Source organism: Balaenoptera acutorostrata, chromosome 17, assembly GCF_949987535.1.
Source record: "Balaenoptera acutorostrata chromosome 17, mBalAcu1.1, whole genome shotgun sequence".
NCBI lineage: Eukaryota > Metazoa > Chordata > Mammalia > Artiodactyla > Balaenopteridae > Balaenoptera > Balaenoptera acutorostrata.
This window is the reverse complement of record NC_080080.1, coordinates 33,751,719-33,776,214: the sequence shown is the minus strand read 5'-3', so window position 1 is coordinate 33,776,214 and position 24,496 is coordinate 33,751,719. Positions and strand designations below refer to the sequence as shown.

The following is a 24,496-nucleotide window of genomic DNA, read 5'->3' as shown; positions in this document are numbered from 1 at the left end:
TGTAAGCCAGAACCAAGGAACAAGAAGCTTGGGAAAAAATTTCACTAGTATTGTTATTATTATTTAGGGCACAATACATAAACGTTTACTTGTATATATGAAACTAAACCAGTGCAAACATACGTGTGCATATATATAAATGTTCACACAACACCATCTACTTTGACTCTTGGGGTAGGGTTGCGGAGGGTAGCTGGATTCGGAATTCTCTTTGCTTTTCTAATAGGCTTTCCAGAAATGCCTATAAGGGAAGAGGGCTTGGGAAGCAGTGGGAAGATCTCGTAACTTCCTCCTGATGGCAGGAACCCAGGATTGTACCGTATGGCTATTCTAGCTGGTGTGGGAAATGCAAGCATTTCCTAATGGCTCATTCAGCATCCAAACTATGGAACCCAAAGGTGACCATGCAAGTGACCACGGGCATGCACCAGCCACAGCGAGGCAGCCTTTTATGCTAAGATCATCTTTCCATAAGACGACAGACAACGAAGCCTTTCTCCCATCCTATGTCTGTGACCTGTACTGGAAGCAATGCTCTTCTGTTCCCTATGATACCCCAAGCCTGTACACTTCAGTTTTGGTTACCCACTATGTGAGGTGTAAAGGGGATTCCTCTGGATGAAAAAAGGATCTAAAAACCTTCAACCGAGGGTCTTGTATTCAACGGGAAAACATCCCACTGGGGGTTTTCTTTCTCTGCCTGTTGTTATCCAAATGTTTCCTCAAGTCAGGGAAGGTACGATGAGGCCAGGGTAAGAAAATCTGTGCCAGGTCCACTGACCTGCAGCAGAAATATAAGAAGCTTTTGAAACAAAGCATTTACTGATTTTGAGACCAGAAAAGAGGGTTTCTACATTAAAAGCACATTACAAACAAAGATGCTAAACCAGGCAGCAGCTGTAGGCCAGATTGCCAGAGACAGATGATTCTGGACTAGATTCTAACTTGCGGGTTGTGTTTTTGGCAACAGCCGTCATTTTGGTGTAAGAGGAGAAGAACATAAGGGAAAAGAGGGAAATGCCCATCAGTGTCTTAGTTTTCTGAGTACAGGTCTTTTTGTCTCCTTAGGTAGGTTAATTCCTAGGTATGTTATTCTTTTTGTTGCAATGGTAAATGGGATTGTTTCCTTAATTTCTCTTTCTGATCTTTCGTTGTTAGTGTATAGGAATTCAAGAGATTTCTATGCATTAATTTTGTATCTTGCAACCTTACCAAATTCATTTGATTAGTTCTAGTAGTTTTCTGGTGGCATCTTTAGGATTATCTATGTACAGTATCATGTCATCTGCAAACAATGACAATTTCACTTCTTTTCCAATTTGGATTCATTTCTTTTTCTTCTCTGATTCCGTGGCTAGGACTTCCAATACTATGTTGAATAACAGTGGTGAGAGTGCACATCCTTGTCCTGTTCCTGATCATAGAGGAAATGCTTTCAGTTTTTCACCATTGAGAATGATGTTTCCTGTGGGTTTGTCATATATGGCCTTTATTATGTTGAGGTAGGGTCCCTCCATGCCCACTTTCTGGAGAGTTTTTAAATCGTAAATGGGTGTTGAATTTTGTCAGAAGCTTTTTCTGCATCTATTGAGATGATCATATGGTTTCTACTCTTTAATTTGTTAATATGGTGTATCACAATGACTTGCCGATATTGTAAAATCCTTGCATCCCTGGGGTAAATCCCACTTGATCATGGTGTATGATCCTGTTAATGTATTGTTGGATTTGAATTGCTAGTATTTTGCTGAGGATTTCTGCATCTATGTTCATCAGTAATATTGGTCTGTAATTTTTTTTGTGATATCTTTGTCTGGTTTTGGTATCAGGGTGATGGTGGCCTCGTTGAATGAGTTTGGGAGTGTTCATCCCTCTGCAATTTTTTGGAAGAGTTTAAGATGGATAGGTGTTAGCTCTTCTCTAAATGTTTGATAGAATTCGCCTGTGAAGCCATCTGGTCCTGGACTTTAGTTTGTTGGAAGATTTTTAATTACAGTTTCAATTTCATTACTTGTGATTGATCTGTTTATATTTTCTAATTCTTCCTAGTTCAGTCTTGGAAAGTTGTACACCTTTCCAAAAATTTGTCCATTTCTTCCAGGTTGTCCATTTTATTGGCATAGAGTTGCTTGTAATAGTTTCTTATGATCCTTTGTATTTCTGTGGTGTCTGTTGTAACTTCTCCTTTTTCATTTCTAATTTTATTGATTTGAGTCCTCTCCCTTTTTTTCTTGATGAGTCTGGCTAAAGGTTTATCAATTTTGTTTATCTTCTCAAAGAACCAACTTTTAGTTTTATTGATCTTTGCTATTGTTTTCTACATTCCTATTTCATTTATTTCTGCTCTGATCTTTATGATTTCTTTCCTTCTACTAACTGGGTTTTCTTTGTTCTTCTTTTTCTAGTTGCTTTGGGCATAAGGTTAGATTGAGATTTTTGTTTCTTGAGGTGAGACTGAATTGCTAGAAACTTCCCTCTTAGAACTGCTTTTGCTGTGTCCCACAGGTTTTGGGTCATCGTGTTTTCGTTGTCATTTGTTTCTAGGTATTTTTAAATTTCCTCTTTGATTTCTTCAGTGATCTCTTGGTTATTTAGCAGCGCACTGTTTAGCTTCCATGTGTTTGTGTTTTTTACAGTTTTTTTCCTATAACTGATTTCTAATCTCATAGCGTTGTGGTTGGAAAAGATGCTTGATACAACTTCAATTTTCGTAAATTTTCCGAGGCTTGATTTGTGACACAAGATGTGATCTATCCTGGACAGTGTTCCATGTGCACTCGAGAAGAAAGTGTATTCTTCTGCTTTCCGATGGAATGTCCTATAAATATCAATTAAGTCTATCTGGTCTATCCTGTCATTTAAAGCTTGTGTTTCCTTATTTATTTTCAGTCTGGATGATCTGTCCATTGGTGTAAATGGGGTGTTAAAGTCCCCCACTATTATTGTGTTACTGTCGATTTCTCATTTTATGGCTGTATTTGCCTTATGTATTGAGGTGCTCCTATGTTGGGTGCATATATATTTATAATTGTTATATCTTCTTCTTGGATTAATCCCTTGATCATTATGTAGTGCCCTTATCTCTTATAAGAGTCTTTATTTTAAAGTCTATTTTATCTGAAATGAGTATTGCTACTCCAGCTTTCCTGTGATTTCCATTTGCATGGAATATTTTTTCCATCTCCTCCCTTTCAGTCTGTACGTGTCCCTAGGTCTCAAGTGGGTCTCTTGTAAACAGCGTATATATGGGTCTTGTTTTTGTATCCATTCAGCCAGTTTGTGTCTTTTGGTTGGAGTATTTAATTCATTTACATTCAAGGTGATTATCGATATATATGTTCCTATTACCATTTTCTTAATTGATTTGGGTTTGTTTTTGTGGGTCTGTTTCTTCTTTTGTGTTTCCTGCCTAGAGAAGTTCCTTTAGCATTTGTTGTAAAGCTGGTTTGGTGGTGCTGAATTCTCTTAGCTTTTGCTTGTCTGTAAAGCTTTTGATTTCTCCATTGAAGCTGAATGAGATCCTTGCGGGGTTGTAGGTTTTTCCCTTTCATCACTTTAAATATATCCTGCCACTCTCTTCTGGCCTGCAGAGCTTCTGCTGAAAAATCAGCTGATAACCTTACAGGGATTCCCTCCTATGTTATTTGTTGCTTTTCTTCTGCTGCTTTTAATATTTTTTCTTTGAATTTAATTTTTGTTAGTTTGATTACTATGTGTCTCGGCATGTTTCTCCTTGGGTTATCCTGCCTGGGACTCTCTGTGCTTCCTGGATTTGGGTGGCTATTTCCTTTCCCACGTTAGGGAAGTTTTCTACTATAATCTCTTCAAATATTTTCTCAGGTCCTTTCTCTCTCTCTTCTCCTTCTGGGACCTCTATAATGTGAATGTTGGTGCATTTAATATTGTCCCAGAGGTCTCTTAGGTTGTCTTCAGTTCTTTTCATTCTTTTTTTTTTTATTCTGCTCCTTGGCAGTTATTTCCACCATTCTACCTTCCAGCTCACTTACTCGCTCTTCTGTCTCAGTTGTTCTGCTATTGATTCCTTCTAGTGTATTTTTCATTTCAGTTATTGTGTTGTTCATCACTGTTTGTTTGTTTGTTCTTTAGTTCTTCTAGATCTTGGTTAAACATTTCTTGTATTTTCTCCATTCTATTTCAGAGATTTCGGATATCTTTACTATCATTACTCTGAATTCTTTTTCGGGTAGGTTGCCTATTTCCTCTTCATTTATTTGGTCTTGTAGGTTTTTACTTTGCTCCTTTGTTCGTAACATTTTTTTGTTGTCTCGCTTTTTTTGATGGGTGGGGCTGTGTTCCTGCCTTACTGGTTGTTTGGCCTGAGGTGTCTAGCACTGGAGTTTGCAGGCAGTTGGGTACAGCTGGGTCTTGGTGCTGAGATGAGGACCTCCGGGAGACCTTACCCTGATTAATATTCCCCAGGGTCTGGTTGCTCGGGGGCTCCTCCCCTCCCCTTAGGTGTCTGTGGTCCCCCACCAGTGCCTGGTAGGTGTCAGTTGTGAGGAGTCACGAACTCTGTGTCCTCCTAGTCTGCCATCTTGACTCTGCCCCCCCTTGGGGCCTTCTTAATTCTATTGAACTAGGTATTTTTATGACTTCCTATGTTCAATGCCATTCAAATATTTTATAACACCTAAATTTTAATTAATTTGTCAAGGTACTTTCACACATCTCATTTGATTTTTATAAACAACTCTGTCAACCTAGATATTCAAATTTTATAAATGAAGAAGTCGAGGCTCATGGTTTTCCATGGAGTAAATGGGATATGGGGAGGAAGGGTCCATCAGCCATGTTTTCACCACAGACACTGGTCTTTGCTATAAAACTAATGATGTCAACTGGACAGTGTAAGATTTACAAGGTACCTCCTAAGAGCCATTTTGATATACCACATACTCTTACCTCCATGTCTTTGTGATTACATCCAATACACCATTGTAAAACATGTGTTGATCCTGCAGGCGAGCTCTTACAACTTGGTATGGGTATGTTGCTGCCACAGCAAATATTTTGGATAATGCTGCAACTGATATATATTCTACTGTGCTCTAAAATGACAACAGAAAACATTTGTTTTTCTTTAGGTAGGATTTCTTTAGAAATATAGAAGTAAAATTTACATAGGGAAACCAACACTGAAGTGGATCCACAAGTGAAAAATACTGTTTCCCCTCTTGAAACAAGGTCTGTGGAATGGGGTTCTATTTTTTACAGTTGTGTGCCATTATCCTGTAAAGTATTTAACTATAAATTAAATTAGTGGCAAAATCAGTACTTATCATCATAGCAATACTACCAAAGTAAATGTGACAAAATTTCCATCTATTAAATGCCCATAAAAATAAATACAGTGTTTTTTCAAGTATCACCTTACCAACTGTGCTTCTGGTAATCTATTGGTATGTTGGTTATATTTCAGTTTCAACAATTCATATGCCATAAACTGAAGGGCACCATGTGATGTTCCAAACAGCCCAGGAATAAACCCCTAGAAAGGAACAAGTGAAGAAAAAAAAAAAAAAAAGCTAAACTAAGCAAGTTTCCAAAGGACCACATCTTCCGGGGAGGGGAGTAAGGAATGAGTGGCTTCAATGTGTGACTTAGAGAAATGGTTACTCTACAAAGTTTTATTTTAGACAGTCCTTCTCACACCCACCAGTGTCATGATGATACTTCTTATGGTAATGAGGATAAACAATTTAAAGTACAATTTCAATACCGATTTTGGTTGTCATTAAATTGTTCCTTGCCTAAGTCTGGTTTCTCTTCAGGACTGAGTACAGGTCATTCAGAACTCAGACAATAGAGCCAAGGGAAATTACAATTGCCAGCTATTAAAATATATTGATAATAATTCATTACCTTATACAATCCACGCACACCTTCATACTTATATATTTTCAAAAGTGTATCAAACATTCCTTTATATTGCCGCTGTGAGGCATTAACAACACCATCGTACTGTAACATAAGGCGAGTTTTTGTTACCCATAATGGGTTGGTAATGCAGAGGGTCATGGCTCCTGAAATCAGATTTAAATAATATTACTCAGCATACAGGTACTTTCTCACTTCTGACAAGCTGAATTAAGAACAGTCCATTTATATAAAGAATGGGGCTGTACCTGCAACAGCAAGGTGTGGTCCCTTAGGCACAGACCTAGGGTTAATGGGTAGACATAGTTTTTGGTGGTCTTAAATAATTTTTGGTGGTCTTAAAAAGTTCCCCATGTGGTTAGTGAGAAATAAATTTTAAAAGGTGATGAAAATGTGAAACACTTTCCCTTTGAGGTGTGAGGGTAGCAAAGATGTCCTGGCTCCTAAACAAAGTGGCCTAGTGTGGAGAACAGACCGAGGTCCTGGGAAGCAGATGCTGATAAGGAGATACATATACTTAGGAGGAGGACACAGTACAACCCAGAGGGGCTGAAGATTAGGGGAAAAGGACCAGCAATCCAGCACCTCAATCATCTGTGCATGTGCACATGTATACCCACCCCAACTTTATCACACTCTTCCTCAAACCCACTCAAACTAGCCATGACACCTCAAATTTTAAATAACTATGTAATATCAAAAGAAATATTTACATTCTTTACAGAGAGTGATGATTTTGTTAAAAAAAAAAATTCAAATGGTTAAGTTTCTCATTTGCCAAGTTTCCTAAGTAGTCCTTTATTCAACAAGTATTTATGGAGTCCTATTGTGAGTCAGGTCTCTGCTAGCAGCTAGGTATTCAAAATGAGCAAGATAATTCTTGCCTTAAAAAACAATCAGTAAACATTAAGAAACCAAGGTGGGGAATTCCCTGGCGGTCCAGTGGATTCAGCACTTTCTCTGCCGAGGGCCTGGGTTCAATCCCTGGTTGGGAAACTAAGATCCCACAAGCCGTGCAGCATGTCCAAAAAAAAAAAACCAAGGTAACAAGGTATCAAAGTAGGAGTTAAAAGACTTATGAGTCCTACTTTGTCTTTCCTTCTGAATATTATACATACATGAGGCAATTAAACAAGACTATTAAATTGTTTAATTTGAAAACTGAAATCATATTTTAATGGAAAAAACACTATACCAAATCATCTTAAATCATTAGAGAGTCATAACCTTTCTAAATATTACACCCTTTGTGACAAGTAAAATTCTTGAAATCTATCCAGAGTAATCCATCAGAATACTTGCCTTCTAAGAAATTTCATGTGATAACTGATTAGTAAAGTTAGATGAGCATATTTAAACTCAGGTGTTCATAGGAAAAAAGGCAAATAAAGAACAAAAGTGAAAATCAAGTTGGAAGTTGATATTTTATATTTCAAACACTACCTTACCAGCTTCAGCAGCTGAGACGAGATATTCTGTTGCCTCTAACCTTTCAGCTCTTCCTTCTGTCTTATATGATTTGATGGCATTGTAACTAAAAGAATTAAACATGAACAGTTGGATAAATATTTGAGTGGGTGACATAAAGCAGTAAATTCTATTTTAAAGTGTGGGTAACTTAAAAATACCTCAAAAGTAGAAGTCAATGCATAATCCAACTACAAAACAAGACCTTTTTCAAATAATGGATTTACTGGAAATGGTTTACTGTAAGACTATACCATCTCTCCCCCCAAATATGTAGGCTGGCAATACATATGTAAAATATTTTCATCACATGTTCAACCATTAATAAAAACAGCAAACAGGAAAACTGGAAGGGGGAGGGTGTACTGGTGCAGCAATTGGGCAGACAAAAAAGGGGCAGCTAACTATTACGCTCAGATACTGTGGCTGGCAATTCTGATATATAAAACACTCCACAGATCCCACCTAACAGATCAACAAGGACCATAGTGGCACACAAGAAATCATAACAAAAGATAACACAAACAGTATCATGAGAGATTCAGGAACTATTACTGAGATCAGAGAAGGCTTTGTGTAGGAGGCAACACTGAGCCAGGTATGGAGAGACAGGTGCAGTTTCAATAGGGAAACACAAGCATGAGCAAAAGTTATAGGGGTGGATGGGAAGACAGGGCAAACTGAGCTACACTTGAGTGGCACACTGACATTTACGCTTTACTTGGCAGAAAACAGCCACAAAATGCTTCTGAGTAAGGGAGTTAAATCACCTTTTTTGTCAAACTCCAATTTCCACTTTCCTCCAGGAAGAAGACTTCAACTAAATAAATCTTTCCAAACTTGACCAATCCATTCTATCATAAAACAAGTATACTGTTTTATGATAATTTCAACACATAAACCTTACATGGCTTGCCCTTAGAAACTCTCTTTAAAGAACCCCCACAGCTCTGAAATTATTAACATAATAAATTTTATACATACGGCTTCACCCATTTAGGAATGTCTTACAACTGAAAATAGGAAAAATATTTAAACAATATTAAGACTGATTTTTATTTTGATTTCACTTAGGAAATATTTTAAGGTTGGTTTGTATACTGCCATAAGATTATGAGAGATCAAGTAAAATGTAAGACACAAAAGAGAAGAAGGCAAATATACCAGGTATTGGTGTTTTCCTAAAAATGCCATGTATTAAAACAAAAGCCTCCCCATTCATGGATTCAGTTTCAGATATCAGAGGCAAGCTCAGAGCAGCACCACTCCTCCAGTGCAGTGTGATAATACTTTGTTTCCATGCCCTTGTACACTCAACAACTTGAATATGGCTGCCACAGGTGCTTTCTGTGGCTTCTTCAGTAAGCATCCAATAGCAGTTATTACAAACGGTGATGATACCTGACAGTGAAGGAGTGAGGAAATGAATGAGCTACAAAGATGAAGGAGCAGGTCAAATAGGAGGTAAGAAAGAACATGCCTTAGACTCTTTCAGTCATGCACTGGCTTTGGCTTTCTGTTCCCATAGGGCTATCCTGTGATACATGTTCTTATGAGGACTCCAAGATCTGTCCTCTTCTGCTTTTCCAACTTCATTATGAATCAGTGTATTTTGGGAAGCCACCTTCCTGAATCCATCTCACAGAAATGGCTTCTGGAAGAGTGTTTCTCCATCTCATCCTTTTACCTTCTTCTTATTAATAACTTTTTTCCAGACTAAATGCCTCTGATAATAGCTTACAGAGAATAATACGCCATTTTGCTCTTTCTAGCCCTTCCAATTCAGAGAAACTGATTAAATGACTCACCTTGCTTCACCAACTGATTTTTTAAAAAATCATTAAAAACATGAATTCCTTTTTATTTACTACTGTAAAATCTCCCAGACCTACTCACAAGAAAAAGTAGAGTCCCCAGGATAAGCCTGCACCCCACACATTTGGGGCTACTCCTTGGTAAAGTCCCCGTAGTCCATCAAGTTTCCAAATGGTGGTCAAGCAATGCAAAACTCCTTTATATTTCGGTCTCAGTTCCAATCCATCACTCACTGCAGTAAAGAATACACAGAGTTAGGTGGGAGCAAAGTTCTAGCTCTGAATTACATATAAACATATAGATATCACACAATCAATCACAGAAAGGAGGTAAATTCAAAAGAAAAAAAATTTTGGTAGATAAAATTATTTTCCAGGATTTGATATTTTTAAATTAATAAATTCATATATTTATCTAAGTTTTAAGTGTGTAGTATACCCTCAATAAAAACTTGGATAAAGATGTGAGAAGCAATAAGAAAGCAAATGTAGAGAATGGGATAAACTTTCCTGGAAATTCTCTTGCCACAGTCCCCACTAACACACACACACACACACACACACACACACACACACACACACACACACAGAAATCAGAATAGAAAGTAGAAAATCCCATCCATTGTTTTCTTACTCTGAAAAGTTCTAAATTAATAAAACATGATAGGGTAAAACAAAAACTGATACTACACACATTCTATGTTACTTAAATAAGGAGAATTCAAATCTGTTTTGGAAGTTTAAAAGATAATGCTTATTTTAAATAACTTCTATTTCATGAAAGACTCCACAAACCAATAAGAGATTGAAAAAAGTTTGTAGTATAGGGTTAATATATCTAATTTACAAAAAGGATTCACAAATCAATAAGAAAATGACAAACAGCCTCTAAAAAACTTATGGGCAAATTACATAAACTATCAATTCACAGAAATGGAACAGAATGGAGAGCCCAGAGATAAACCCACCCACTTATGGTCAATTAATCTATGACAAAGGAAGTAAGAATATACAATGGAGAAAAGACAGTCCCTTCAGTAAGTGGGCTGGGAAAACCAGACAGCTACATGTAAAAGAATGAAATTAGAACATTCTCTAACACCACATACAAAACTAAACTAAAAATGGATTAAAGAGCTAAATGTAATACCAGATACCATAAAACTCCTAAAGGAAAATACAGGCAGAACACTCTTTGACATAAAATTGTAGCAACATTTTTTTGAATCTGTCTCCTAAAACAAAGGAAATAAAAGCGAAAACAAACAAATGGGACCTAATTAAACTTAAAAGCTTTTGCACAGCAAAGGAAACCATCAATGAAACGAAAAGACAACCTACCAAATGCGAGAAAATATTTGCAAATGATATGACCGATAAGCGGTTAATATCCAACATGTATAAACAGCTCCTATAACTCAACATCAAAAAAACAAACAACCCATGGCACAGGGGCTGGGTGCTGAAACATGGGCTGCAGCAAACAAAACTGGGGGAGAGGACTGGGGTTGGCTGTGCAGAGACTGCCCAAAGGGACTGAAGTGTGGTCTGGGCCACAACAGGGTGTGTGTAGGGTGCAGCCCAGATCTGCCATAAAATCCCCATTGTTAACACACACACACACACATGAAGTGAGGGGTGGGGCCCCGCCATAGCAGCCTCATTCTCAGTGTGCTCACAGCGGGTGCGGCTCCGCTTCTAGGAGCTCTGGGAGTGAGCAAGTGCCCACACGCAGAGATGAGGGTAAAATCTGAGCAGATCCCCAATGCTGGAGACTTCGGAAGCAGGGCTGAAATCTGAGCCATGTCCCAGCAGCTGTGTGGATTTATGCTGCTGGGGCTCTGAAAGTGTAGTGCCTGTGGGACATTGGAGCATATTACTGGCACTGGACCAGGTCTGGTGTTAGCACTGGTGGGCTTTGTGGGAACTTGCATATGGAGGTGGGGCTGGGGTCTGGGCTGATTCCATAGCTCTCATGGGCAGATCCCCATGCTGGACTTCAGTGGCTCTGTGCTGGCGGCTTTGTGAGCACAGCACCTGAGGGACATCCTGGCCGACTGCCTGCATTCCCAAGGCTGAGGGCAGTGCCAACAACACTGCACTTTGTGAGCTCACACAAGTGACACCACAGAGTGCATTTCCTGGTGGACAGCTCCTGAGGAGGAATACTCATCTGCTCCTATCCCAGCAGGAGCAATCCAGTCCCACCTACCTCACACTGTAGCTTAGAATTGAATGTGGGGGCTTCTACTCCAACAACTGGGGAGCAGACCCTGCCCCTGACAGGGCTGTGACAACCACAGAGCAAACATGAGGTCCCGTTCATGATCCAGTGCAGGCTCTGGTTACCACAACAACAATCACACCCCTTCTCAAGGGGATAACAGCCAGCACACACCAAGAAAAGAAGCAGCAGGCATCCATACTAAAAACAGCCCTTGCACCAAAAATATTAGACTCACGCAGGCTACACAGGGATGCTTCCACATAAAAACAGCCTTTCAAGACCACAGTAGATAACTGTTTTTCCTAAACTCATAGTCAGAGAAATATAAATAAAATGAAGAAACAGAGAAACCACTTGCAACTAAAAGATCAAGAGACTTCCCTTGAAAGAACAATGAAATAGCCCTTGCCAGTCTACTAGACCTTGAGTTCAAAAAGGAGGTAATAAAAATACTGAAGGAATTAAGCAAGGATACCAACAGAAATGCAGATTACTGTAAAAACGACATAGAAACTATAAAGAGGAGCCAACTAAAATTAGAAAACTCATTTGCCAAGAAGAAAGCTGAACTAAAGGCAATAAATAGCAAACTGAATAATGCAAAAAACAAATAAGTGATCTGGAAGACAGAATAATGAAAATCACCCAATCAGAACAAAAGACAGAAAGACACATGAAAACAATATATGAGACCTATGGGATAATTTAAAGCATGGCAATCTATGCATAACAGGGATCCCAGAAGGAGAAGAAAGAGAAAAGGTGATCAAAAATGTATTTGAAGAAATTATGGCTGAAAACTTCCCAAACCTAAAGAAGGAAACAGATATCCAGGTACAGGAAGCACAGATGGTCCCAAACAAGATGAACCCAAACAGACCTACACCAAGACATATTATAATTAAAACAGCAAAAGTTAAAGATAAAGAGAAAAAAGTTGATTACAAGGGAACTCCTGTAAGGCTATCAGCTGATTTTTCTACAGAAATGCTGCAGGCCAGAAGGGAATGGCAAGATATATTCAAAGTCTTGAAAGGGAAAAATGTGCAACCTAGGATACTCTACCCAGTGGGATTATTGTTTAAAATAAAAGGAGAGATAAACAATTTCTCAGACAAGCAAAAACTAAAAGAATACAGCAATACTAAACCTATGCTAAAAGAAATATTGAAAGGTCTTCTCTAAATAGAAAAAAAGCAAGAATCTATAGGAAAGAGAATCACAATTGGAAAGTAAATCATTTAAATAAGATAAATGTTTTTTGTGAAAGCAATTATAACTATAAACAGATAAACATGAAGATGTAAAAGAGGCCATCAAAATCATAAAATGTGGGGAAGGGGAGTAAGAAAACATAGATTTCTTTTTTTTTTTAAGAATGTTTGAACTTATATGACTTTGAGTCTAAAGCAGGTATATAGTAATGGGTTAATGTACTTGAAAACCAGGGTAACCACAAATCAAAAACACAACAGATTCACAAAAACCAAAAAGAACTCGTGCATAATTTTTAAAAACCCATCAAACCAAAAAAGTAGAAAGAAAAAGAAACAGAAGAAATACAAAATCAACTGGAAAACAAGGTCTAAAATTGGAATAAATCCCTATCTATCAATATTTACCTTAAATGTCCATGAAGTAAATGCTCAAATCAAAAGACAGAGTGGCAGATTGTATTAAAAAAACAAGAGCCTCCAATATACTGCCCACTTTAGAGCAAAGGACACACACAGATTGAAAGTGAGGGGATAGGGACTTCCCTGGTGAGGCAGTGGTTAAGAATCTGCCTGCCAATGCAGGGGACATGGGTTCCATCCCTGGTCTGGGAAGAACCCGCATGTCGCGGAGCAACTAAACCCATGCACCACAACTACTGAGCCCATGCGCCACAACTACTGAAGCCCATGCGCCTAGAGCCTGTGCTCCGCAACAAGAGAAGCCACTGAAATGAGAAGCCCATGCACCACAACAAAGAGTAGCCCCCACTTGCCACAACTAGAGAAAGCCTGCACGCAGCAACAAAGACCTGACACAGCCAAAAAAAAAAAAAAGAGAGGGGATAGAAAAAGATATTCATGCAAATGGAAATGACAAGAACAGGGTAGGAATACTCATATCAGACAAAATAGACTTTAAGACAAAGGCCACAAAGAAAGATAAAGAACAGTATATAATGATAAAAGCATCAATACAAGAAGAGGATATTACACTCAATATGTATGCAACCAATATGATCACCTAAATACATAAAACAAATACTAACAAAGAGAGAAATTGCTGGGAATAAAATAACAGTAGGAAACTTTAACACCCCACTGACGTCAATGGACAGATCTTCCAAATAGAAAATCAACAAGGCAACAGAAATACTAAATGATACAATAGAACAGGTAGACTTAATTGATATTTTCAGGACATTATATGCCAAAAAACCCCAGAATACACATTCTTTTCAAGCGTGTGTATTTCAGAATACACACGGAACATTCCTTAGGATACACCACATACGAGGACACAAAACAAGCCTCAACAAACTTAAGAGGAGAGAAATTATTTCAAGGTCTGCGCTCTGGGCTCGACTGAGCCTCCCTGGCTGCTTGCGCTTTTCGCTCCTTCTCCAAGATGGCGGCAGTCAGTGCACTGAGGCAGGATCTGGGCGAGCCTAGTGAAGATTGCTTTGATGGTGATCACAGCTTTGAGGACATAGGGCTAGCTGCTGGCCGAAGCCAACAAGAAAAGAAACGTTCTTACACAGATTTTTTAAGGGAAGAGGAAGAAATCACTGCTCAGGTCAGGAATTCTTCCAAGAAGAGGTTAAAGGACAGTGAACTTTACTTCCTGGGGATGGACAAGCACAAGAAGAGGAAGCACTCCTCTGATGATTACTACTACGGAGGACAGTGATTCTTGTTCTGAGTGCTCATAAACCAGGGTGAAGGAGGAGAGAGGTGGAGGGCTGGTATTTTGGAGGATTCAGCATAGAACAGTCTTCATTTGTGATACACCAGATATTTCGTCTTTGGAATCATCACAGAAGAAAAAGTCCAGCCCTCAATCTGCTGATACAACTATGGACCTGTTGAAAGGGATCACTTCCCCTCTGGCAAAAGACACCAAGCCCCCCAAAAAGACAGGAGAAAAGTCCTCCAGTTCTTCAAGCCATTCAGAGAGTAAAAAGGAACACCACAGGAAGAAAGTCAGCAGAAGCAGTGGGGAGTTGTCCCTGGAGGATGGTGGTTCCTACAAATCCAAAAAAATGAAACCGCTCTGTGTGAACACTGAGACACTGACCCTTTGGGAGCCTGATGGGTTAAAGATGAAACTTATTCTCTCACCAAAGGAGAAGGGAAGCAGCTCAGTTGATGAGGAGTCTTTTCAGTACCCCTCTCAACAAGCAACTGTGAAAAAATCCTCTAAGAAGTCAGCTTGAGATGAGCAAGGTGCTTTACTCCTAGGACACGAGTTACGGAGCTTTCTGAAAACAGCCTCGAAGAAGCACAAGTCATTCTCAGATTCACATTCGTCTCCTGGCCCTGAAGACTATGGGTCTGATGCCTCCCAGTTCCCAGAATCCCACAGTGCTAACCTTGATCTTTCAGGGCTTGAACCTATTCTAGTAGAATCAGGCTCCTCCTCTGGCGGGGAGCTGGAGGCTGGGGAGTTAGTGATTGATGATTCTTACCGGGAAATCAAGAAGAAAAAGAAGTCAAAGAAGAGCAAAAAGAAGGACAAGGAGAAGCATAAAGAGAAGCGACACTCCAAGTCCAAGAGAAGGTCGGGACTTCATGCTGCTGCAGTGGGAGAGGTCCCAGCGCTGCCCGGCCCTCTGCCCAGCATCCCGTACACTGGAGCAGCCGCCCCTCCCCCACGTTTCCTGGCCTCCACACAGATAGGCACAGTGAGAAAAAAAAGAGAGGAGAAGGACAAAGAGAGAGACAGAGGAGAAAAGCCAAAAAAGAAGACCATGTCGGCCTACCAGGTGTTCTTTAAGGAGCATCGTGTAACCATTGTGGCTGACCATCCAGGCATAGATTCTGGGGAACTGAGTAAAAAACTGGCTGAGGTGTGGAAGCAATTGCCAGAGAAGGATAAACTGATTTGGAAGCAAAAACCTCAGCATCTGCAACACAAACAGAACAAAGCAGAAGCTACAACTGTGAAAAGAAAAGCATCCAGCTCAGAAGGTTCCATGGAAGTGAAAGCTTCCTCTGCAGGAGTACTGTCACCCCGAAGAAATCCCCACCCACCAACATGCTATTATTACCCGCCTCGCCAGACAAGGCCCCCAAGACAGAGCCTGTCGATGTGGCCACTCATCTCCAGCTGTTGGGAGAGTCCTTGAGCCTTACTGGACACCACCTGCAGGAAACCGAGGGCATGCGGGCTGTGTCTGGCAGTTTGTCAGTGCTTCTGGATTCCATCATCCGTGTGCTTGGCCCCTTGGCATGTGTGACCACACAACTACCTGAGCTGAATGGCTGTCCCGAACAGGTCTTGTCAAACACACTAAACCACATTGCTTACATCATGCCTGGACCGTGACAGCAAAGACTCCTGGGACAGAAACCTTATCTTGCCTGTTGCTGGCTTGTGTATATGTGACTGCTCCAGATCCCTTCACTGGCCTCTGGGTGTAGGTTTTGAATTTTTATATATATGCATAATGTGTATATATATGTATATATAATATATAATATATACATAGGACTGTAACTACTTTGCTTTTAATAATTTTATGAAATGGCAAAGGTTTAGCCAAGAGGAAACCTTGGCATGAATATGGGCTTGGGATTATTTCTTCTCCTGTGGTGGATAAATCTGCCTTAAAAATCAGTGTAGACCAGGGGAGGAACCAAGATGGTGGAGTAGAAGGACGTGCTCTCACTCCCTCTTGCGAGAACACCAGAATCACAACTAGCTGCCGGACAATCACCGACAGGAAGACACTGGAACTCACCAAAAAAGATACCCCACATCCAAAGACAAAGGAGAAGCCACAATGAGACGGTAGGAGGGGAGTAATCAGAGTAAAATCAAATCCCATAACTGGTGGGTGGGTGACTCACACTGGCGAACACTTATAGCACAGAAGTCCACCCACTGGAGTGAAGGTTCTGAGCCCCACGTCAGGCTTCTCAACCTGGGGGTCTGGCAACGGGAGGAAGAATTCATAGAGAATCAGACTTTGAAGCCTAGTGGGAATTGATTGCAGGACTTTGACAGGACTGGGGGAAACAGAGACTCCACTCTTGGAGGGCACACACAAAGTAGTGTGTACATCGGGACCCAGGGGAAGGAGCAGTGACCCCATAGGAGACTGAACCAGACCTACCTGCTAGTGTTGGAAGGTCTCCTGCAGAGGCGGGGGGTGGCTCTGTTTCACTGTGGGGAAAAGGACACTGGCAGCAGAAGTTATGGGAAGTACTCCTTGGCGTGAGCCCTCCCAGAGTCTGTCATTAGCCCAACCAAAGAGCCCAGGTAGGCTCCAGTGTTGGGTTGCCTCAGGCAAAACAACCAACAGGGAGGGAACCCAGCCCCACCCATCAACAGTCAAGTGGATTAAACTTTTACTCAGCTCTGACCACCACAGCAACAGTCAGCTCTACCCACCACCAGAGCCTCCCATCAAGCCTCTTAGATAGCCTCAACCACCAGAGGGCAGACAGCAGAAGCAAGAAAAACTTTAATACTGCAGCCTGTGGAACAAAAACCACATTCACAGAAAGATAGACAAGATGAAAAGGCAGAGGGCTATATACCAGATGACAGAACAAGATAAAACCCCAGAAAAACAACTAAGTGAAGTGGAGATAGGCAACCTTCCAGAAAAGGAATTCAGAATAACGATAGTGAAGATGATCCAGGACCTCGGAATAAGAATGGAGGCAAAGATCGAGAAGATGCAAGAAATGTTTAACAAAGACCTAGAAGAATTAAAGAACAAACAAACAGAGATGAACAATACAATAACTGAAATGAAAACTACACTAGAAGGAATCAATAGCAGAATAACTGAGGCAGAAGAACGGATAAGTGACCTAGAAGACAGAATGGTGGAATTCACTGCTGCAGAACAGAATAAAGAAAAAAGAATGAAAAGAAATGAAGACAGCCTAAGAGACCTCTGGGACAACGTTAAACGCAACAACATTTGCATTATAGGGGTCCCAAAAGGAGAAGAGAGAGAGAAAGGACCCGAGAAAATATTTGAAGAGATTATAGTCAAAAAATTCCCTAACATGGGAAAGGAAATAGCCACCCAAGTCCAGGAAGCGCAGCGAGTCCCATACAGGATAAACCCAAGGAAAAACACGCCAAGACACATAGTAATCAAATTGGCAAAAATCAAAGACAAAGAAAAATTATTGAAAGCAGCAAGGGAAAAATGACAAATAACCTACAAGGGAACTCCCATAAGGTTAACAGCTGATTTCTCAGCAGAAACTCTACAAGCCAGAAGGGAGTGGCATGATATACTTAAAGTGATGAAAGGGAAGAACCTACAACCAAGATTACTCTACCCAGCAAGGATCTCATTCAGATTTGATGGAGAAATCAAAAGCTTTACAGACAAGCAAAAGCTAAGAGAATTCAGCGCCACCAAACCAGCTCTACAACAAATGCTAAAGGAACTTCTCTAAGTGGGAAACACAAGAGAAGAAAAGGACCTACAAAAACAAACCCAAAACAATTAAGAAAATGGTCATAGGGACATACATATCGATAATTACCTTAAACATGAATGGATTAAATGCTCCAATGAAAAGACACAGGCTTGCTGAATGGATACAAAAACAAGACCCATATATATGCTGTCTACAAGAGGCCCACTTCAGACCTAGGGACACATACAGACTGAAAGTGAGGGGATGGAAAAAGATATTCCATGCAAATGGAAATCAAAAGAAAGCTGGAGTAGCTATACTCATCTCAGATAAAATAAAGAATGTAGAGACAAGGAAGGACACTACAAAATGATCAAGGGATCAATCCAAGAAGAAGATGTAACAATTATAAATATATATGCACCCAACATGAGGAGCACCTCAATACATAAGGCAACTGCTAACAGCTATAAAAGAGGAAATCGACAGTAACACAATAATAGTGGGGGACTTTAACACCTCAGTTACACCAATGGACAGATCATCCAAAATGAAAATAAATAAGGAAACAGAAGCTTTAAATGACACAATAGACCAGATAGATTTAATTGATATTTATAGGGCATTCCATCCAAAAACAGCAGACTGCACTTTCTTCTCAAGTGCACACGGAACATTCTCCAGGATAGATTATATCTTGGGTCACAAATCAAGCCTCAGTAAATTTAAGAAAACTGAAATCATATCAAGCATCTTTTCTGACCACAACACTATGAGATTAGAAATGAATTACAGGGAAAAAAACGTAGAAAACACAAACACATGGAGGCTAAACAATACGTTACTAAATAACCAAGAGATCACTGAAGAAATCAAAGAGGAAATCAAAAAATACCTAGAGACAAATGACAATGAAAACACGACGACCCAAAACCTATGGGATGCAGCAAAAGCAGTTCTAAGAGGGAAGTTTATAGCTATACAAGTCTACCCCAAGAAACAAGAAAAATCTCAAGTAAACAATCTAACCTTACACCTAAAGGAACTAGAGAAAGAAGAAGAAACAAAACCCGAAGTTAGCAGGAAGAAAGAAATCATAAAGACCAGAGCGGCAATAAATGAAATAGAAACAAAGAAAACAATGGCAAAGATCAATAAAACTAAAAGCTGGTTCTTTGAGAAGATAAACAAAATTGATAAGCCATTAGCCAGACTCATCAAGAAAAAGAGGGAGAGGACTCAAATCAATAAAATTAGAAATGAAAAAGGAGACGTTACAACAGACGCCGCAGAAATACAAAACATCCTAAGAGACTACTACAAGCAACTCTATGCCAATAAAATGGACAACCTGGATGAAATGGACAAATTCTTAGAAAGGTATAACCTTCCAAGATTGAACCAGGAAGAAACAGAAAATATGAACAGATCAATAGCAAGTAATGAAATTGAAACTGTAATTAAAAATCTTCCAAGAAACAAAAGTCCAGGACCAGATGGCTTCACAGGTGAATTCTATCAAACATTTAGAGAAGAGCTAACACCCATCCTTCTCAAACTCTTCCAAAAAATTACAGGGGAAGGAACACTCCCAAATTCATTCTATGAGGCCACCATCACCCTGATACCAAAACCAGACAAAGATATCACAAAAAAAGAAAATTACAGACCAATATCACTGATGAATATAGATGCAAAAATCCTCAACAAAATACTAGCAAACAGAATCCAACAACACATTAAAAGGATCATACACCACGATCAAATGGGATTTATCCCAGGGATGCAAGGATTCTTCAATATACGCAAATCAATCAATGTGATACACCATATTAACAAATTGAAGAATAAAAACCATACGATCCTCTCAATAGATGCAGAAAAAGGTTTTGACAAAATTCAACACCCATTTATGATAAAAACTCTCCAGAAAGTGGGCATAGAGGGAACCTACCTCAACATAATAAAGGCCATATATGACAAACCCACAGGAAACATCATTCTCAATGTTGAAAAACTGGAAGCATTTCCTCTAAGATCAGGAATGAGACAAGGATGTCCACTCTCACCACTATTATTCAACATAGTTTTGGAAGTCCTAGCCACGGCAATCAGAGAAGAAAAAGAAATAAAAGGAATACAAATTGGAAAAGAAGAAGTAAAACTGTCACTGTTTGCGGATGACATGATACTATACATAGAGAATCCTAAAGATGCCATCAGAAAACTACTAGAGCTTATCAATGAATTTGGTAAAGTTGCAGGATACAAAATTAATGCACAGAAATCTCTTGCATTCCTATACACTAATGATGAAAAATCTGAAAGGGAAATTAAAGAAACACTCCCATTTACCACTGCAACAAAAAGAATAAAATACCTAGGAATAAACCTACCTAGGGAGACAAAAGACCTGTATGCAGAAAACTATAAGACACTGATGAAAGAAATTAAAGATGATACCAATAGATGGAGAGATATACCATGTTCTTGGATTGGAAGAATCAATATTGTGAAAATGACTATACTACCCAAAGCAATCTACAGATTCAATGCAATCCCTATCAAATTACCAATGGCATTTTTTACGGAACTAGAACAAATCATCTTAAAATTTGTATGGAGACACAAAAGACCCCGAATAGCCAAAGCAGTCTTGAGGGAAAAAAACAGAGCTGGAGGAATCAGACTCCCTGACTTCAGACTACACTACAGAGCTACAGTAATCAAGACAATATGGTACTGGCACAAAAACAGAAACATAGATCAATGGAACAAGATAGAAAGCCCAGAGATAAACCCACACACCTATGGTCAACTAATCTATGACAAAGGAGGCAAGGATATACAATGGAGAAAAGACAGTCACTTCAATAAGTGGTGCTGGGAAAACTGGACAGCTACATGTAAAAGAATGAAATTAGAACACTCCCTAACACCATACACAAAAATAAACTCAAAATGGATTCGAGACCTAAATATAAGACTGTACACTATAAAACTCTTAGAGGAAAACATAGGAAGAACACTCTGACATAAATCACAGCAAGATCTTTTTTGATCCACCTCCTAGAGTAATGGAAATAAAAACAAAAATAAACAAATGGGACCTAATGAAACTTCAAAGCTTTTGCACAGCAAAGGAAACCATAAACAAGACGAAAAGACAACCCTCAGAATGGGAGAAAATATTTGCAAACGCATCAACGGACAAAGGATTAATCTCCAAAATATATAAACAGCTCATTCAGCTCAATATTAAAGAAACAAACAACCCAATCCAAAAATGGGCAGAAGACCTAAATAGACATTTCTCCAAAGAAGACATACAGAAGGCCAAGAAGCACATGAAAAGATGCTCAACATCACTAATTATTAGAGAAATGCAAATCAAAACTACAATGAGATATCACCTCACACCATTGAGAATGGGCATCATCAGAAAATCTACAAATAACAAATGCTGGAGAGGGTGTGGAGAAAAGGGAACCCTCTTGCACTGTTGGTGGGAATGTAAATTGATACAGCCACTATGGAGAACAGTATGGAGGTTCCTTAAAAAACTAAAAATAGATGTACCATATGATCCAGCAATCCCACTACTGGGCGTATACCCAGGGAAAACCATAATTCAAAACGACACATGTACCCCAATGTTCACTGCAGCACTATTTACAATAGCCAGGTCATGGAAGCAACCTAAATGCCCATCGACAGACGAATGGATAAAGAAGATGTGGTACATATATACAATGGAATATTACTCAGCCATAAAAAGGAACGAAATTGAGTCATTTGTTGAGACGTGGATGGATCTAAAGACTCTCATACAGAGTGAAGTAAGTCAGAAAGAGAAAAACAAATATCGTATATTAATGCATGTATGTGGAACCTAGAAAAATGGTACAGATGAGCCAGTTTGCAGGGCAGAAGTTGAGACACAGATGTAGAGAACAGACATATGGACACCAAGGGGGGAAAACTGCGGTGGGGTGGGGATGGTGGTGTGCTGAATTGGGCAATTGGGATTGACATGTGTACACTGATGTGTATAAAATTGATGACTAATAAGAACCTGCAGTATAGAAAAAGAAACAAACAAAACAACTAATACTAAACTTTCATTGGGTTATTTGTATGGAAATATGTTAATATAAATGTTTCAGACATAACATGAAATTTCTAAAAATCTTATATGTTTTGGTATAAGTCATAATTCTAGTTATTACTTTAAAATGTACATCTCAGAAATAACTAAATTTCCTTGTCAATTGCATTATTATGAACTTTCATCAAATCTTTAACCGTGGTCATTTTTAAGTCTTTTGTCATTTACAGACAGTTCTGGGTGTACTCTGATGCTTTTGCAAATACGTTCCTATAAAAGGGTTTCATCTTCAAGGAATTCATGGAAAAGACTCTGACAAGTTCAGGTTTCTGGTAACTGACTGTACTGCTGAACTGAATGAATAAGCATTTTCAGAACTCTAATGAAAAACTGATGAACTCATAAAAGTGCTAACAAAAGATCAAGATGAAAAAAAAATTAATTACATGGGTCTGAGTGAACTGATGAGGATGATTATAATTTTTGTGACTTTCTGTTTGAATTAAAAAAAAAAATCCCACAAGGACTCAGAGGCAAAGAACATACAAATCAATTTTCACTGCAAAGTAAAGGAGCTGCTACAGTGGAGGATTACTGGACTGAATGTCAATATTATGATATAGTATGAGTGTGTTTCATGTTTGGTAATTGCAATCATTGTTGCTTTTGTTGTGGTCACCCATTTACAATGCTTGGTGTCAGTCTATTTATCTCTTGTAAAAATAAAATACAGTGTGTGTGTGTGAAAAAAAAAAGAACAAACAAACAAAAAAATGGAACCAGTCCCAACAAAGGAGACTAGGAATGGGTCAGGATTAGCCAACCTCAGAATTTGCCAGATATTCTAAACCAATTATACGTCATTTTTGTCTAGAATGGGTGCTGAATTCCATCTAAAGACTTTTCAACATTAATTAATATGACCATTTTTCCCTTCATTGATATAATGAATTATGCTGATAGATTTCCTTTGTATCTCATTATCCTTGCTCTCTTTGGCTAAACCCTACTTGATCATAATTATTGTTTTTTCATTGCTGGATTCCATTTGCTAATACTTTTATTCAGAATTTTTACATACATATTAATAAATAAAATTAGTCTATAGTTTTCTCTATACTAAAAAAAAAAATCAATGTAACTTGGGGGCTGGGGGCTTGTTCTGGATGTCAAGTGCATCGCTTTAAGGTCAGCCAAAATGTGATTTTTTTCCAAACTCAATTGTACCTTCAGACCCATCACTGACCATTTGCCTTACCTGTCTTACAGTCTGAAATGCAATGGGAAAGATTATGGGAAGACGTCAGTTAACTGAAAGTACAAAGCTTTTCAACTTGAAGTGACCTAGGTGGGAGGTGATAACATCGTTCCCATCTGAAAGTTGTTGTGATGGCTTAAGTGAACTTAGTAGGGGGGTTCATTCCAATTCCTGCTCTACCAGTGTCCATGTCTCAAAACTTATTGTAATCATTGGTACCACTGGCAGCCTCAGTCGGAGCCAAGGAGATTTGTGAGCCCTGGAGAGGGTAAGGCCGTCAATGCCACCAGCTGAATGGCCTATATTGTGAGCTGACCCACAGCATTTGGTCTGCAGAGCTAAGAGCTGGTATCTTCCATTGGCAGCGTCAGCTTAGCTCACAGTTCTGCTGCTTAGTTGCTTGGCGGGTGTGGAAGGTGAGCTTTGCCCAGCCTGATTCCTGGGTTCATTTCATTGGCTCCCCTGCTGGGCAGATACACAGTGTTCTGCATTCCACACTTAAGCAAATTGCGAAAAAAGTACTCTATTCTCATGTAGGTTTGTTTATGTGCGTGTGTGGATGTGTTTTAATTATGTGTATTTAACTCTTTAAACTCTCTTAGATTTTAACTTATCCTGTAAATTTCTGTATATATAATTTAAAAACAAGAGCCTCCACCAGCAACAGCATGTGGAAGATACAGATTTGTCATTTCTTCCTCCCCTCCTTCCTCTGGTCTCCTCTGCAAACTCCAAATTATCTACACTTTCAGGTACTGTGCCTCGAAAAGGAATCATATTGAGATTCTAGTTCTTTACAACTGAACAATGTCAAGAAACTAAATAAAAAGGACTGTTACCATTACCAGCTGCCCTTATTTCCAAAGAACCAGATTTTTGCTTCCCAGTTCCAAAAAAAACAGTTGAGGGCTTCAGGGTTGTTTTTAAATTTGGTTTGAGAGTCCACATCAAAACCAGGCTCTGAGGTGACTGCTTTCTTCCCTTGGCCTGGATGGAGCACCGTAGTATCAAAGTAGATCTTTGAGGAAAGTGCCGCCAGCCTGCATCCTATTTAATTCCTTCCTTTCTTCCCACCAGTGTGGTCACAGGGCTGTTTTTCTTAAAGGTATTCTGGCTGCT

The 24,496-nt window shown here is 39.2% G+C and overlaps 1 protein-coding gene and 1 pseudogene across 1 annotated transcript in view; one reads left to right on the top strand and one right to left on the bottom strand.

Annotated features, from left to right (window-relative positions):
- Positions 1–24,496, bottom strand: part of SLC25A32 (solute carrier family 25 member 32) — a 56,644-nt gene that overhangs the window by 4,195 nt on the left and 27,953 nt on the right. Inside the window, exons 2-6 of the mRNA XM_007173384.2 lie at positions 9,262–9,412; positions 7,347–7,432; positions 5,884–6,044; positions 5,396–5,509; positions 4,924–5,069 (exon numbers count right to left, since the gene is read on the bottom strand). Of these exons, the coding sequence (XP_007173446.2) occupies positions 4,924–5,069; positions 5,396–5,509; positions 5,884–6,044; positions 7,347–7,432; positions 9,262–9,412 (658 nt within the window). The remainder of the gene's footprint in view (positions 1–4,923; positions 5,070–5,395; positions 5,510–5,883; positions 6,045–7,346; positions 7,433–9,261; positions 9,413–24,496) is intronic.
- On the top strand, positions 9,410–18,289 carry LOC103006459 (HMG domain-containing protein 4-like; annotated as a pseudogene).